Here is a 17,926-nt window from a genome sequence, read left to right on the forward strand (position 1 = left end):
GGGACTCCCAATCACAGCCGGCTGTGATTCAGCCTGGATGCCTCTTGCACTGAGATACAGTGCCTTAGACCACTGCACCACACTGGAGCCCATGATGATGCCATGACGATCAGGACGAGACTGCCAAATCTAGGCAAAGGTAAGAATCTGTGGATTAATTATCTAATGTTAGCTAAATGTAGTCATTAATAAATTGCCAAAATGTCCTGAAATGTACCTGTTTCTTAAAATCCCCTATGGGGAAAAATGAATGGTGGAAAAACGATTGGAACATTTACATTACATTTACATTTTAGTAATTTAGCATACGCTCTTATCCAGAGCGACTTACAGTAGTGGAACCATTTCCCTGTTTCACCATTAGGTTTTATTGCTATTACAACACCTCCACTGTGGGCCTCTACTCCTCTCTGACTAAATCTACCTTCTCACAAATCTTTCAAAGATTTGTACCATACGATAAATCATGACAATTTTATCTATGCATCTTATGATATGCCATTTAGCACAGGCTTTCATCCAAAGAAACTTAGTCATGCATATATTTAACATATTGTATGGTTGGTCCCGGGAATCAAACTCACTATCCTGGCATTGCAACCGCCACGCTCTGCTAACCGAGCACCGCCACGCTCTGCTAACCGAGGAGCACCACCACGCTCTGCTAACCGAGGAGCACCACCACGCTCTGCTAACCGAGGAGCACCACCACGCTCTGCTAACCGAGGAGCACCACCACGCTCTGCTAACCGAGGAGGACCACCACGCTCTGCTAACCGAGGAGGACCACCACGCTCTGCTAACCGAGGAGGACCACCACGCTCTGCTAACCGAGGAGGACCACCACGCTCTGCTAACCGAGGAGCACCACCACGCTCTGCTAACCGAGGAGCACCACCACGCTCTGCTAACCGAGGAGCACCACCACGCTCTGCTAACCGAGGAGCACCACCACGCTCTGCTAACCGAGGAGCACCACCACGCTCTGCTAACCGAGGAGCACCACCACGCTCTGCTAACCGAGGAGCACCACCACGCTCTGCTAACCGAGGAGCACCACCACGCTCTGCTAACCGAGGAGCACCACCACGCTCTGCTAACCGAGGAGCACCACCACGCTCTGCTAACCGAGGAGCACCACCACGCTCTGCTAACCGAGGAGCACCACCACGCTCTGCTAACCGAGGAGCACCACCACGCTCTGCTAACCGAGGAGCACCACCACGCTCTGCTAACCGAGCTCCAGAGGACCACCACGCTCTGCTAACCGAGCTCCAGAGGACCACCACGCTCTGCTAACCGAGCTCCAGAGGACCACCACGCTCTGCTAACCGAGCTCCGAGGACCACCACGCTCTGCTAACCGAGCTCCAGAGGACCACCACGCTCTGCTAACCGAGCTCCAGAGGACTATATTGACCATCTTCCGTCAATAATTATATAGAGTAATAATTTATACTGTTTTCTCAACAGCAAACTGTTTAGTCTTTGTCCACCACACATTCAATTCAGAGCTCACAACTTTTTTCAGGTTTATTTTTTAACAAAAGATGTTAATCTTGCATTTATACAGTTTAAGGCATCATGCACACACAAAAAAAGCAATACAAAAGCGTACGCTTATTTTACCTAAAATCTTAATAGGCTCTAACTTTTTTTTTATTTTTATGGATTTGCTGGTTAAAAATAAGACTATAGAAATATGGCGTTAGCTGGCATGTCAGTGAATCTAAAAGCAGGCTTTGTGCCCCACCATAACCTGCTGTCACAGTGTTTGTAAACATGGCTTCAGCAAAATAGATCTGAGATAGAGGGCATGCTTTGAACATTGGCAGAAGTCCCCCGGAAGCATGCAGTTATTTGTCCTAAATGATATGTACAATGCAGGTTTACCTTAAAACAAAGATAGTCAGGCCTTTACCATTATCAAGATAAGATTCAGATATTAAACAAACATTATGAACAATGACAGACAGTACGTAATGTTGTTATATCCTAACCCAGAGTCCCAGTCCACTTGTGTTTTGGTCATCTTTATCCAGGAAGACATGTTGTGGAGGTGGGAAGGATTTGGCTTTGGCACAATTGTGTCCAGTTGTGCTCTTGGCTTTTCTATACAACGTTGAAAACCATGGATAAATACTGTTCATAGGAAACCTGGATCCAGCCGTCTTGGTCCGTGTCGTACCTCCTGAATACGTCGGTCAACCTCTGAAAGTGACAAATGAAAAAGAAGAATAAAAAAATGAATAATATTACAGTGGATCTAGAGAGCCGTAGATCTCGACTTAAAACATACTAGCCAGTACAGATGCCATTTTTGTTAATAAACCCTGTCCACTTTCCCAGACAGATTAAGCCAAGTCCAGAACTAAAAAAAAAAAATTAAAAAAAATAAAAAAAAAATAAAAAGGAGATTATCCATTGAGAGTTTAGTCCAGGATTAGGCTTTATCTGTGTCTGGGAAACCAGACAAAAACATCTTAATTAATGTACAGACAACAGTATGGCCAGGAAAAAAAAACACTGACCAAGGTCAGACATCTAATTTGAAAAGAGTCTCTAAAATGTCATGTACATAAATGAAAAGATGCCATGTTGAACGAACCCAAAGTCCAATCTCAATATGGGCTGTATATACTGGGCTGACATTACAATGTAGGCTACACAACCAGCGGTCCATTCCAGACTGCTAAACCCCCAGCGGGGCGCTACACAACCAGCGGGGCGCTACACAACCAGCGGTCCATTCCTGGGCGCTACACAACCAGCGGTCCATTCCTGGGCGCTACACAACCAGCGGTCCATTCCTGGGCGCTACACAACCAGCGGTCCATTCCACAGAGCTACACAACCAGCGGTCCATTCCTGGGCGCTACACAACCAGCGGGGCGCTACACAACCAGCGGTCCATTCCGGGGCGCTACACAACCAGCGGTCCATTCCGGGGCGCTACACAACCAGCGGTCCATTCCGGGGCGCTACACAACCAGCGGTCCATTCCGGGGCGCTACACAACCAGCGGTCCATTCCGGGGCGCTACACAACCAGCGGTCCATTCCACAGCGCTACACAACCAGCGGTATGTGCACAGTAAGCCCATTAAAACGGTTACCTGTAGAACAATACAACACTGGATGAAGTCATCGAAGGCCACTTGTCCCTTCCTCTGACGATCAAACTTCTCTATGAGAGTGTTGTAGAACTGGTCTGAGAGACGATACCCTGGGCAGAAGGACAGAGAACAGTCAACATCACAGAAACACATCCTTGTTCAACAACCCTTACCCAATGTGTAACATCCATAGGGCTTTATCCTGCTCATTTCAGAGGACAAAGCACTACTTCACTACTTCATTTTAGGACAAAATAACAATGCATGTCTACATCTACACCACAGGAGGTTGGTGGCATCTTAATTAGGGAAGACAGGCTTGTGGTAATGGCTGGAGCGGAATCAGTGGGACGATATCAAATACATGAAACTCATGGTTTCCATGTGATGATACCCTTCTATTCTCTCCGTTCCAGCCATTTTTATGAGCCGTTCTCCCCTCAGCAGCCTCCACTGATCTACACAACTATTTTGGCACATACTTTATCCAGACTCTTTATCCAGACTCATGAATGTTGACCTTACGGAAGGGCATTAGAATATCAGGGCTGACCTTGTGAACCACATACATGCAGCGGTAGGCCCTCCATCAGTATGGTCAAACAGGGAAAGCATACTGCTCACCGAATCCAGTCAGTGCCTGCTTCAGCTCGTTCTTGTCGATGAAGCCAGAGTTGTCTCTGTCGTAGGTGCGGAAGATGTTCTGCCAGTCCGTGATGTACTTCCACACACCCGCAAACTCATTGAAGTTCACCCCTCCTTTGTTCTCCCTGTCAAACATGGCTGTGAGAGGGAAGCAAATAGAGGAGACATGAGTGAGAGCAAGTAGGGGTCTGTTCAGTACAGTGCAACATTATAAAATAACATTCTGATAGAAATACACTTTGTAGAATAGGTATGTTTTTTTTCTGTCTTATAGAATCGGGCACCATGTCATCTTCATTCATTACATTTCTACCTGAAACATCCTGAATTCCTGAATAGGTCTAGACCCCTGAGAACTACAACTAAGAAGAAAGAGCAGCTGGGAAGTGTAGTTCAATGTTGGACCACTAACACAATGGACTAAGGTCTCGCATGATGTGTTATGACATAGAGTTATAGAAATCTTGCCTGTTTGAACTCTCCCCTGCGGTTTAATCCAATTACATCCTAACAAAGGGCTTCATCACATGGAAGGTCTGGATGGCCATTTGAATACAACAGATTTACACAGTAGGCTCCAGTACAGTGGGAAGCAATGGGGGATTATTGTGAGCTTTAAAATAACTTAATAGAAAACTAGTTGTATTTTCGTGGTGAGTGAGTGAGTGAGATATAGATATATATATATATAATTCCACTACACTTCTCGGGCCTCCAGAATGATGCAGTTGGTGAAGGTGTATTTAAGTTTGTTAACCAATCAAAACGGTCAGTGGGTGACTATAGACGGATATGCCTTTTGAGACAAACACACACATGTTTGTGGGAAAGAAATACTCCCTTTTGCTGATAGCTGCATGCACAGGAGGTTGGTGGCACCTGAATTGGGGAGGATGGGCTCGTGGTAATGACTGGAGCAGAATGGTATCAAAAACAAACACATGATTTCCATAGTTTCCATGTATTTGATGCCATTCAATTAACTTCATTCCTGCCATTATCATGAGCCATTCTCCCCCCAGCAGCCTCCACTGGCTGCATGCTTCCAATTAACTGGGGAGCTGGGTTGAAATGTGTCACTGCACAAAAACGTTAAGGAAATGGGTTGCTATGGGCAAAACATATCAACAATGCTAGTCCAACAGGACAATATAGGCTTGTCGTTGTGCAAGTTTGTTTGTGTGTCAAGGGTCAATGAGAGACAACTACTCACATATGATTGATCGGACCGTCACTGGGTTGAATGGGGTCCATGTACCTAGAGAGAGAAGATAAGATAGGTGAAACAAATGAGGAAACAAATACAGCTGGACTGGGTCTGGGCTGGGACCACTTTGGTAATACAGCTTGGGTGGGACTGGTTCTGGACTGGTTTAACAGCTGGGTGGGAGTGGCTTGGACAGGGACTTGGTCTGGACTGGTTTTACAGCTGGGTGGGCCTGGCTGGGACAAGGACTTGGTCTGGACTGGTTTTACAGCCTGTGAGACAAAGCTTCCTCTGTGCAGCACACACACTGGGCCTTCTCACTGTGTGGCCCGGTGCTCACTCATGAAGAAGGAGCAGGGACATGGAAGAAAAAAACAAAAAACAGGGTGACTGCAACGCAGCTCCCCACGGGAGAGGCTCAGTGAGAGAGCAGCTACCCCTCGGGAGAGGCTCAGTGAGAGAGCAGCTACCCCTCGGGAGAGGCTCAGTGAGAGAGCAGCACCCCCACGGGAGAGGCTCAGTGAGAGAGCAGCACCCCCACGGGAGAGGCTCAGTGAGAGAGCAGCACCCCCTCGGGAGAGGCTCAGTGAGAGAGCAGCTACCCCTCGGGAGAGGCTCAGTGAGAGAGCAGCTACCCCTCGGGAGAGGCTCAGTGAGAGAGCAGCTCTCCTCGGGAGAGGCTCAGTGAGAGAGCAGCTCTCCTCGGGAGAGGCTCAGTGAGAGAGCAGCTCCCCACGGGAGAGAGCAGCACCCCACGGGAGAGGCTCAGTGAGAGAGCAGCTACCCCACGGGAGAGGCTCAGTGAGAGAGCAGCTACCCCACGGGAGAGGCTCAGTGAGAGAGCAGCACCCCACGGGAGAGGCTCAGTGAGAGAGCAGCACCCCACGGGAGAGGCTCAGTGAGAGAGCAGCTCCCCCACGGGAGAGGCTCAGTGAGAGAGCAGCTCCCCCACGGGAGAGGCTCAGTGAGAGAGCAGCTCCCCCACGGGAGAGGCTCAGTGAGAGAGCAGCTCCCCCACGGGAGAGGCTCAGTGAGAGAGCAGCACCCCACGGGAGAGGCTCAGTGAGAGAGCAGCACCCCACGGGAGAGGCTCAGTGAGAGAGCAGCACCCCACGGGAGAGGCTCAGTGAGAGAGCAGCACCCCCACGGGAGAGGCTCAGTGAGAGAGCAGCACCCCCACGGGAGAGGCTCAGTGAGAGAGCAGCTACCCCTCGGGAGAGGCTCAGTGAGAGAGCAGCACCCCCACGGGAGAGGCTCAGTGAGAGAGCAGCTACCCCTCGGGAGAGGCTCAGTGAGAGAGCAGCTCCCCCTCGGGAGAGGCTCAGTGAGAGAGCAGCTCCCCTCGGGAGAGGCTCAGTGAGAGAGCAGCTCCCCACGGGAGAGGCTCAGTGAGAGAGCAGCTCCCCACGGGAGAGGCTCAGTGAGAGAGCAGCTACCCCACGGGAGAGGCTCAGTGAGAGAGCAGCTACCCCACGGGAGAGGCTCAGTGAGAGAGAGCTGCTACCCCACGGGAGAGGCTCAGTGAGAGAGCAGCTCCCCACGGGAGAGGCTCAGTGAGAGAGCAGCTACCCCACGGGAGAGGCTCAGTGAGAGAGCAGCTACCCCACGGGAGAGGCTCAGTGAGAGAGCAGCACCCCACGGGAGAGGCTCAGTGAGAGAGCAGCACCCCACGGGAGAGGCTCAGTGAGAGAGCAGCACCCCACGGGAGAGGCTCAGAGAGAGAGCAGCTCTCCACGGGAGAGGCTCAGTGAGAGAGCTCTATAATAAACACATCAAAAGACACTCATACATGTTTGAATTGAAACATAGTAACACACTCTCACTTACTAGGAACTGCTCTAGGCAGGCTAAAAACAGCATGTGCAAGGTTGAGCTCGACCTTGAGACAGAAAAATCACCCTTCGCCCCTTTTCCTCTCCGACACCTAGTGGAGGCAGGGGGCTGAGCACTGAGCCACAGAAGCAAGACAATCTGCTCCTAGCCAAACATTTCATTTTAGTCATTCAGCAGCCGCTCTTATCCAGAACGACTTACAGTAGTGAGTGCATACATTTATCCTACTCTTTCATACTGGTCCCCCGTGGGAATGGAACCCACAACCCTGGCATTGGGTGCACCACACTCTACCAACTGAGCCACATGGGACCTAGCCTAATTGTACATGTTTCCTGTCAAAGCCAGACATGATTGAATAATAACACAGAACAGTCTGTTCATGAGGCGATTCAGGATGAGTCAATGCAGGAGTTAGTTATTAGTAGATGGTCTAGATTTCCTTGGCACATAGGTAGACCTGCCATTCAAACTACTCAGCACAGTGAATGCAATGCTGCCGATTTCAGTAACCTCTAGAGTGGTGGGCTCCGAAACCCAAAAATGTATCAAAGAACATAAATATCAGTCTGGGTACATTTTGGCAGGTGCTTGGTGCAGACAGAGCAGGTGCTAAGAGGATAGTTAAATATGAAGACCTAGCTAAAAGGCTCCGGCACCTATAAAAAAAATCCCTTTAATGAAAGACTGGTGATGTACGGCGGGGTGGCTATCTCTTTCTCATCAGGGAGTTGCACTGAGAAGAGAAGAGAGGAAACAAGGTGGAAGGGGACGATGAGAGTGGGGAGAGGCGCCAAAAGAGGATCGATAAGAGAAGAAAGGAAAGGAGGAAGATGAGCGGAAACAAGGGAAGACGAGGGGGAAGGGGATGATGAGAAGAGGTGAAAAGAGCAGTTTACAAGAAGAAGAAAAGAGAACGAGGAAGGGAACAGTGAGGTCTGGGTGACAGTGAGGTCTGAGTGACAGTGAGGTCTGAGTGAGTATCAGAGTGACAACACCATGGGCATGGTCAGTGAAGCGCACGGCCGAGGACGGGGCACAGCTTGCATTCAGTCAGCAGCTTGGTCAGTCACACAGTCTCACTGGCACAGCCTCATCATGACACAGCCCTACTAAATGAACTGGACTAACTGTGTGTGTGAACACAGCTCGTGCCTGCCTGCCTTCCACGCAGCCTAGTCATCAGTATTCTGAACCAGGGCTACTGCCAGATAACAGCTTCTTTCATCGCTCCCAAGACTCTTTTTCAGTGTCCAAAAACAGTCAGAGAAGAATATCCATTCAACCCTTTTCAAAGTCCTCGATCGATTCAAAATGTTGAGGTTCAGAATAAATTGTTATTATTAACATGGTCTCAAAGTTTGCTTTGCTGGAACAAGTGCCCAAAGGTAAACATGATGTTCAGTCATGTCACTGACTCAATCCTGAACATATCTCGCCATCCTGCCTGGTGGGAAGACTAACGGCATGTTGCGCTCATGGCGTTGGCTAAGCCACTCCTCTCTGTCATATCTCGACAACAAGAGTGTGTTGAGTTGATTATCAGGTGGTAGCTGTCGTCAGACACTTCCTGCTTCATACAGGAAGTACTCTCCCTGTGTCATCAGATGACCTTTTCCCCTGATGGGTCGGCCATTTTGAGGTAAAAACAAAACATTTGTGTACATTTCAAGTCCAGACCACCAACTTTCCTCACCTCTCAGTCCTTAACCAGGTGTTGGAATGAGAGAAGGAAGCAGTGTTGAGGTCGATAGGAGAAAGAACGTACCGTTCGATAAAGCCTGCTGCAGCTCTGTGTCTGATATCACGGCGCTCCTGTCCTTGTCCACTCTGGGGGGAAACAAGACAGACAGACGGTATTAACACACAGTAGAGCCCTGTTGAAACCCTACAGCCACGCTGTAAGCCCCTTGTCAGAATCTCAACACTCCATTCAATGAGTGCGTGTGTGGGCTGGTCTCGGGACGGGAGGGACGACGGCTCGTGGGGGATGGTGACGAGTGTCGTTTTACAGGAACGCCCGTGCCACCATCACAGATCAGTGAAAGGTGGAAAATGAAACCAAAACTAACCAACCGCATACAAACAGCGTGATGACGCGAGTTACTAGTGCTATACTCCTGTGTGATGTAATAGCCAGATTGTTGGCAAGAGGGCTATTATTGTCTGTTTGTGCAGTCTTGCCAGCAATGTTTGGCATGACAACAAGCATAGGAGTTGGGTACAGTGCAGCATAAACAGATCTGGGATCAGGCTAGCTATTATATTTTGAGTGCAATGCCAAAGAAAGGAGGCTTTTCCATTAAGGGAAAATAGATAAGATGCACTGAACGTTTTCGTTTTGAATTTACAATAGACAAATATCGTATTCGATTGTAGAATCTCTGAAACCATACCCATGCGCTATCTGTCACAGAAGTGTTGCATCACAAACTAATTAGCCTAATTTGTAAAATCGTGTTCCAGTTGAACAGTATAAGAATGGCACAAGCGTTCTATTTAGAAGCGAGAGACATTTTGTGGGTTGAACATTAACAGAAATAAGAGGCTTTGCCTTCCAGTTCTGGAATAACCTTCTCCTCTGTGAAATGAAGGGCAATCATCCCATCCTGAATGACTCACATAGCAACATCTCAAACCCAACAACACACCAACTAAACCGCAGTCTTTGCATAGCAAGACAGGACAAAACCTGTTTCCATGAAGGCACACTTTGTGACTTCCTACAGACTGTAAAAAGATAAAGGTTGGTCAGAGGGGGGTACCTAACATGAAACACTTTTAGAGTAGGGTCTGTGCTGTGTCCAACTACACACTGTCTACTTCTTGTTTTTCCCTCCCTCTACCTCAGGTTAACTTACCTCACTGGGTTTTACATAACTGAGGTGAAGTGGGAGAGCATCATTATGATTCATTTTCCTGGCCTGAAGCGGAAGTTGGAACCATCTGCCGAATGGTGTTCAGAACAGATCCTAAAAATTATCTGTACACAGCACAGCAGCCATTGGAATCTTAACATTTCCCCAATCTGTCTCAGTTTTTCCTATGAAGCAATTCAAGTTATGACAGGCCTGGCAGAACATAGTCTTCCAATCAAATGGTTTAGCAGTTTATGTCATGCTGGCTCTCATGGTAGGGGGAAGGTGTAGCCCTTCTGAATAGGAGACTGGTTTTCAGCCGACATGACCCTAAACCATTGCTTATTCACTAACGGCAGACAGTGAAAGCAATTGTTTGTATCGTCACATATCAGAGATGTTGACCTGGGCCTAGATCCTAGACTGATCCTTTGCTGTTCTATTCTAGGCTGTCTTTGTGGCCCACATTGTTGACATGCCAGTGTTATGGAAACTGATGATCATATAGGTGGAGAGTGGAAAAGGAACATTCTATGACTCAAGCCAAACATAAATGCTATGAAAGGCCCAAATTACTAGTGACTCATGCATTTACACTTTGACCACTCAAGTCATATGACCCAGTGAGTTGCTTGGATGTGGAGTGTGTGGTGAAATACAGATAACGAGAACTAGGTCTTATCTGGCTGTTATAAATTATTCAACAAGGTGTTTCAGGTCTTGCGTGCCTCCAGCATTTTAATGTTGTGAGAAAGCAAAGCACCATGGGTCCTCTGCAGTATTACATAACTCAATACTACCACCAGGGACAAGAGCAACTTCCTATTTTTCTACTACAACCTTATGCCAGCTCTTTTCAGTTATGACTATGTAAGTTGTCAAGCCCGCTCTCTTGTTAATTCTTGTAAAATAAAGTTCCTTCAAAGCCATTCTCATTGGATAACTGCCCGACCAAATAGAAACCGATAGTAAATTATTTTCATTATTTTAATGTGATACCATTGCCTAAATCAACTCCAGGAAGTCCATTGAACAACATTAAGGCCTTGTATTTGTGTGTCAATAAAATGTCATAATGCTAGAAAGTAAAATAGGAAGAGAGAAAAAAAACGTGCTTACTAGAGCCAAATAATATTTTATTTTCTTTGCAAAATTTTTTAAAAATAATTAAAACCAGTCGGTCAAATACATGTCCTCACGGAAACATGGTTGTAATATGAAAACAATAACTTTATATGCGAAACGAACATAGTGTGCTATTATTATCTCTGCCAATTATGCGCCGTGGCAGCAGTTTTCAAAATGAAGCTCTAACCAAAGCAGAGTATTTCGATAGCCACGAAAGACGTCTTTTCCCTCACCTCTGAAATATATTCCAAAGAAAACCTTGATCCGGTCCCGGCGCTGCGTTGTTGTAGTTGTTGTTGTTGTTGTTGTTGTTGTTGTTGTGGAGCTCCTCTATACGGACTACCAGAATTATATGCCATTTTAAAACCTTTATAATTTGTGCTACACTACCCTATACTCGTTTTAATCTGACACTGACGTTCGGTCGACACAAGTTACCACAGCCACAAAGTCATAACTATGGCTAAACCCCGCCCATTTCTACAATTTATCTTCTTAAAATAGGATTTTAAACCTAACCTTAACCACACTACTAACCTTATAACTAACCCTAAGCATAAATGAAGACCAAAAAGCACATGTTAGTTTTCATGACATTTTACAATAGAGACAATTTTGACTGTGTGGCTGTGGTAACTAGTGCCGACCTGACATTACTCGCGCAGAGGCGTGGCATGTAACCACTTCCCATAAGAAACGTGGACACGCCACAGAGCTCCATCCTGAGTGGGTTACTCCAAAATTACTCTACTTTCAAACGTTTTGATTGGTCTTCTGCCCGGCCCAGTGATATACCAATGAGGGAGTTCGATTAAACTCAACCGCGGTGGGTACACTGGCCCCGTGACGTGAACGGGTAACAGCGGAGTTTTTGGGAAGTCAGATGTTTTATTTATTTAAGTAGGCAAGTCATTAAAACATTTTTTTTTTTTAACTAGGCAAGTCATTTCGGAACAAATTCTTATTTACAATGACGGCCTACCCCAGCCAAACCCTAATCCAAACAACGCTGGGCCAATTGTGAGCCACCCTCCCAATCACAGAAGATTGTGATACAGCCTGGAATTAAACCAGAGTCTGTAGTGACACCTCTAGCACTGAGATGCAGTGCCTTAGACCACTGCACCACTTGGGAGCCCTAGCCCCAGATAAAATATTTTAATCAAAATAAACCACTTTTGCATGTGAAAACAAAATCCTTCTCATTAATCCACGTGTAACCTATGTCACTTTTGTTTTGAGCCAATTTCGCTGGGGCACCTGGCTCACGCCGGGAAGGCAGCCCAGTTCCAAAACAAATGTAAACACTTTTCACGCACTAAAAACTCAAATCACCTTAATGCATTCTTGTGTGAATTTCAAAATCCCTTTTTGCTGGAGAAGCACAAAAAGTAAAACACCATGCTGTTTTAAACATTGACAAATCTTCTTAACACCAAAAACAAAAGTAAAGTCATCTAAAAAGTAGCAACATAATTAAATGTTTAAGATTTAAATGATTTCCAATATGATAAATATGATTTTCACTTCTAAGAACTAAAACAGCTAGTTACATCCGAAATGCTGTTGACCTGTATTTGCTTTTATCTTGGACCAGTACACTCTCTGTGATTGGTCAAAAGCCTAAACGTTGTCAGTCTAAGTTTGGCGCCAATTTCGGTCATGCTCAATGATGCTCTCTGTGGAGAATTCTTTTTTTATTTTTTCTTTCACCTTTATTTAACCAGGTAAGCAAGTTGAGAACAAGTTCTCATTTACAATTGCGACCTGGCCAAGATAAAGCAAAGCTGTTCGACACATACAACAACACAGAGTTATACATGGAGTAAAACAAACATACAGTCAATAATACAGTAGAAAAATAGGTCTATATACAATGTGAGCAAATGAGGTGAGATAAGGGAGGTAAAGGCAAAAAAGGCCATGGTGGCAAAGTAAATACAATATAGCAAGTAAAACACTGGAATGGTAGATTTGTAGTGGAAGAAAGTGCAAAGTAGAAATATAAATAATGGGGTGCAAAGGAGCAAAATAAATAAATAAATAAATACAGTAGGGGAAGAGGTAGTTGTTTAGGCTAAATTATAGATGGGCTATGTACAGGTGGAGTGATCTGTGAGCTGCTCTGACAGCTGGTGCTTAAAGCTAGTGAGGGAGATGTGTTTCCAGTTTCAGAGATTTTTGTAGTTTGTTCCAGTCATTGGCAGCAGAGAACTGGAAGGAGAGACAGCCAAAGGAGGAATTGTCTTTGGGGGTGACCAGAGAGATATACCTGCTGGAGCGCGTGCTACAGGTGGGTGCTGCTATGGTGACCAGTGAGCTGAGATATGGTGGGACTTTACCTAGCAGGGTCTTATAGATGACCTGGAGCCAGTGGGTTTGGCGACGAGTATGAAGCGAGGGCCAGCCAACGAGAGCATACAGGTTGCAGTGGTGGGTAGTATATGGGGCTTTGGTGACAAAACAGATGGCACTGTGATAGACTGCATCCAATTTGATGAGTAGAGTGTTGCAGGCTATTTTGTAAATGACATTCCCGAAGTCGAGGATTGGTAGGATGGTCAGTTTTACGAGGGTATGTTTGGCAGCATGAGTGAAGGATGCTTTGTTGCGAAATAGGAAGCTGATTCTAGATTTAATTTTGGATTGGAGATGCTTAATGTGAGTCTGGAAGGAGAGTTTACAGTCTAACCAGACACCTAGGTATTTGTAGTTGTCCACATATTCTAAGTCAGAACTGTCCAGAGTAGTGATGCTGGACAGGTGGGCAGGTGCGGGCAGCGATCGGTTGAAGAGCATGTATTTTGTTTTACTTGTATTTAACCTGTTGAGGTGTAGGGGGCAGTATTTTCACGGCCGGATGAAAAACGTACCCAAATTAAACTGGTTACTACTCTGGCCCAGAAACTAGAATATGCATGTTATTAGTAGATTTGGATAGAAAACACTCTGAAGTTTCTAAAACTGTTTGAATGGTGTCTGTGAGTGTAACAGAACTCATATGGCAGGCAACAACCTGAGAAAAATCCAAGCAGAAAGTGGAAAGTCAGAATTGTAGTTCTTCTTTTGATTCTCTATCGAAACTACAGTGTCTGTGGGGTGACGTTGCACTTCCTAAGGCTTCCATTGGCTGTCAACAGCCTTCAGAAAGTTCCTTCAGCATTCTCCTGTCACTGGGCAGAGTATAGTAGCTCAGTCACTGAGTGAACTGCCTGGAGACAAAGGGATTGGATATGCGCGATCCCGCGAGTACGCCGTTCTTTCTTTTTCTTCTTGAATGAATACGCTATTGTCCGGTTGGAATATTATTGCAATTTTACGTTAAAAATACCATAAAGATTGATTTTAAACAGCGTTTGACATGCTTCTAAGTACGGTAATGGAACATTTTGACTTTTTGTCTCTGGTACCGCGCTCGCGCGTTATGCCTTTGCATAAGTGATCTGAACGCACAAACTAAACGGAGGTATTTGGTCATAAATATGGATTATTTCAAACAAAAACAACATTTATTGTGGAAGTAGCAGTACTGGGAGTGCATTCGGACGAAGATCAGCAAAGGTAAGAGAATATTTATAATACTAATTCTGAGTTTAGGTGACCCCGAACATGGCGGGTGTCTGTATAGCTTGCTTTGATGGCGAGCTATGTACTCAGAATATTGAAAAATGTGCTTTCTCCGTAAAGCTATTTTAAAATCTGACACAGCGGTTGCATCCAGGAGTAGTCTATCTATAATTCTTTAAATAATTGTTATATATTTTGTCAACGTTTATGATGAGTATTTTTGTAAATTGATGTGCACATTCACCGGGTGTTTTGGTGGGAATACATTTTCTGAACATCACGCGCCAATGTAAAATGCTGTTTTGGGATATAAATATGAACTTTATCGAACAAAACATACATGTATTGTGTAACATAATGTCCTAGGAGTGTCATCTGATGAAGATCGTCAAAGGTTAGTGCTTCATTTTGCTGTGTTTTGGGTTTTTGTGACACATGTCCTTGCTTGGAAAATGGCTGTGTGATTATTTTTGTCTATGTACTCTCCTAACATAATCTAATGTTTTGCTTTCGCTGTAAAGCCTTTTTGAAATCGGACAATGTGGTTACATCAAGGAGAAGTGTATCTTTAAAATGGTGTAAAATAGTTGTATGTTTGAGAAATTTGAATTATGACATTTTGTTGTTTTGAATTTGCCGCCCTGATATTTCACTGGCTGTGTCCCGCAGGTGGGACGCTAGCGTCCCACGTAGCCCATAGAAGTTTTAAGAGCAGTTGGAGGCCACGGAAGGAGAGTTGTATGGCATTGAAGCTTGTCTGGAGGGTTGTTAACACAGTGTCCAAAGAAGGGCCAGAAGTATACAGAATGGTATCGTCTGCGTAGAGGTGGATCAGAGACTCACCAGCAGCAAGAGCGACATCATTGATGTATACAGAGAAAAGAGTTGGCCCAAGAATTGAACCCTGTGGCACCCCCATAGAGACTGCCAGAGGCCCGGCCATCCGATTTGACACATTGAACTCTATCAGAGAAGTAGTTGGAGAACCAGGCGAGGCAATCATTTGACAAACCAAGGCTACTGAGTCTGCCGATGAGGATGTGGTGATTGACAGAGTCGAAAGCCTTGGCCAGGTCAATGAATATGGCAGCACAGTATTGTTTCTTATCGATGGCGGTTACGATATCGTTTAGGACCTTGAGCGTGGCTGAGGTGCAACCATGACTAGCTCTGAAACCAGATTGCATAGCGGAGAAGGTGCGGTGGGATTCGAAATGGTCGGTAATCTGTTTGTTGACTTGGCTTTCGAAGACCTTAGAAAGGCAGGGTAGGATAGATATAGGTCTGTAGCAGCTTGGGTCAAGAGTGTCCCCCCCTTTGAAGAGGGGGATGACCGCAGCTGCTTTCCAATCTTTGGGAATCTCAGACGACACGAAAGAGAGGTTGAACAGGCTAGTAATAGGGGTTGCAACAATTTTGGCAGATCATTTTAGAAAGAAAGGGTCCAGATTGTCTAGCCCGGCTGATTTGTAGGGGTCCAGATTTTGCAGCTCTTTCAGAACATCAGCTGACTGGATTTGGGAGAAGGAGAAATGGGGAAGGCTTGGGCGAGTAGCTGTGGGGGGTGCAGTGCTGTTGACCGCGGTAGGGGTAGCCAGGTGGAAAGCATGGCTAGCCGTAGAAAAATGCTTATTGAAATTCTCAATTATAGTGGATTTATCGGTGGTGACAGAGTTTCCTATCCTCAGTGCAGTGGGCAGCTGGGAGGAGGTGTTCTTATTCTCCATGGACTTTACAGTGTCCCAGAACTTTTTTTGAGTTTGTGTTGCAGGAAGCAAATTTCTGCTTGAAAAAGCTAGCCTTGGCTTTTCTAACTGCCTGTGTATATTGGTTTCTAACTTCCCTGAAAAGTTGCATATCACGGGGGCTGTTCGATGCTAATGCAGAACGCCACAGGATGTTTTTGTGTTGGTTAAGGGCAGTCAGGTCTGGAGAGAACCAAGGGCTATATCTGTTCCTGGTTCATAATTTCTTGAATGGGGCATGCTTATTTAAGATGGAGAGGAAGGCATTTAAAAAAAATAACCAGGCATCCTCTATTGACGGGATGAGGTCAATATCCTTCCAGGATACCCGAGCCAGGTCGATTAGAAAGGCTTGCTCACTGAAGTGTTTCAGGGAGCGTTTGACAGTGATGAGTGGAGGTCGTTTGACCGCTGACCATTACGGATGCAGGCAATGAGGCAGTGATCGCTGAGATCTTGGTTGAAAACAGCAGAGGTGTATTTAGAGGGCAAGTTGGTTAGGATGATATCTATGAGGGTGCCCGTGTTTACGGCTTTGGGGTGGTACCTGGTAGGTTCATTGATCATTTGTGTGAGATTGAGGGCATCAAGCTTAGATTGTAGGATGGCTGGGGTGTTAAGCATGCCCCAGTTTAGGTCACCTAGCATCACAAGCTCTGAAGATAGATGGGGGGCAATCAGTTCACATATGGTGTCCAGAGCACAGCTGGGGGCAGAGGGTGGTCTATAGCAGGCGGCAACGGTGAGAGACTTGTTTTTAGAGAGGTGGATTTTTAAAAGTAGAAGTTGAAATTGTTTGGGTACAGACCTGGATAGTAGGACAGAATCTGAAGATAGCAGCTGACAATGGCCCTTTTCTTGATCTAGCTAGCTAATCAAGACCTGTTTACATTCTATACGCAAGTTCTTGACACCAAATTAAGAAAAAAGAAATCTGCAAGAATTGAGGAAATATGTTTTACTATCCAAACAGTCTTCAGAGGCACACCAGCTGCTTTTCCACTATTTGGAGAGTCGTGAGCTAGCTCAGCTAGGCTAACATTCTCTTTGGCAGAGTTTAATATTTTGTATCTTGTCAATCTCAGCCAATGTAATGTGTGTATTGGTCATCACCATCATCAGAGGCCTTCAATTTAGACACATTCTGGTATTTATTATCATGCGGTTTGACAGCAACCAAAGGGATCAGGATAACATGCAGAGAGCTTCTGAGGGGTAACGTTGGGCAGACATGGTGACATCAACCCTTCCTCAACCCTTCCTCTCTCCTTTCTATGTCTGACAGACAGAGGGGAATATGTTATGCTAACCAACCTACATGGTCCCTAAACTTCGAGACGAAACATGGATAGCTAGCTAAGTTAGATGTATTGTGTCATGGCTCTGATCATAGCTAGTGGTTGTGTATATCTTTTACAGTGAGGACATCATGGACTACGTGATGGTCCAGGTGGCTCCGCTCTGCCCCGGTCTCCCCCAGCCTCGCTTCTCCCTCTATCTGTCTTCCCAGCTGCAGTACGGGGTGGGCATCGTCTACCACCACCAGTGTGGCTTCCTTCTGGATGAGAAAGAGAGAAGGAGAGAGAGGGAAAGGGTAATTTCAGACACTTCATTTCAGACACTAGATACAATTAATGTCATTCTGACTAACACCATGTAAAGAGATGCTTGTAGATAAAGGTTGTAATTCGGGTTGCAAAATTCCAGTAACTTTCCCAAAATTACCCATTTTTCCAGGATTTCTGAAAAACCTGGGAACTTTGCAACCCTAGCCGTAATTAGAGACAATATATCAGGTTTAATGAGAAGACAGGCCACAGGAACAATGG

At 45.8% G+C, this 17,926-nt stretch overlaps 1 protein-coding gene across 1 annotated transcript; it reads right to left on the bottom strand.

The window, feature by feature from the left end:
- Positions 1-1,514: 1,514 nt before the first annotated feature.
- Positions 1,515-11,290, bottom strand: LOC106579627 (programmed cell death protein 6). Its single transcript, XM_014159725.3, is given in 7 exon segments — positions 1,515-2,210; positions 3,115-3,224; positions 3,739-3,897; positions 4,973-5,017; positions 8,568-8,629; positions 11,019-11,075; positions 11,077-11,290. Coding segments are annotated over 7 exon segments (600 nt in total). The 5' UTR covers positions 11,145-11,290; the 3' UTR covers positions 1,515-2,111.
- Between the last annotated feature and the right edge of the window lie 6,636 nt (positions 11,291-17,926).

This window comes from Salmo salar, chromosome 19, assembly GCF_965601325.2.
Source record: "Salmo salar chromosome 19, fSalSal1, whole genome shotgun sequence".
In the NCBI taxonomy this organism is placed as follows: Eukaryota; Metazoa; Chordata; class Actinopteri; order Salmoniformes; family Salmonidae; genus Salmo; species Salmo salar.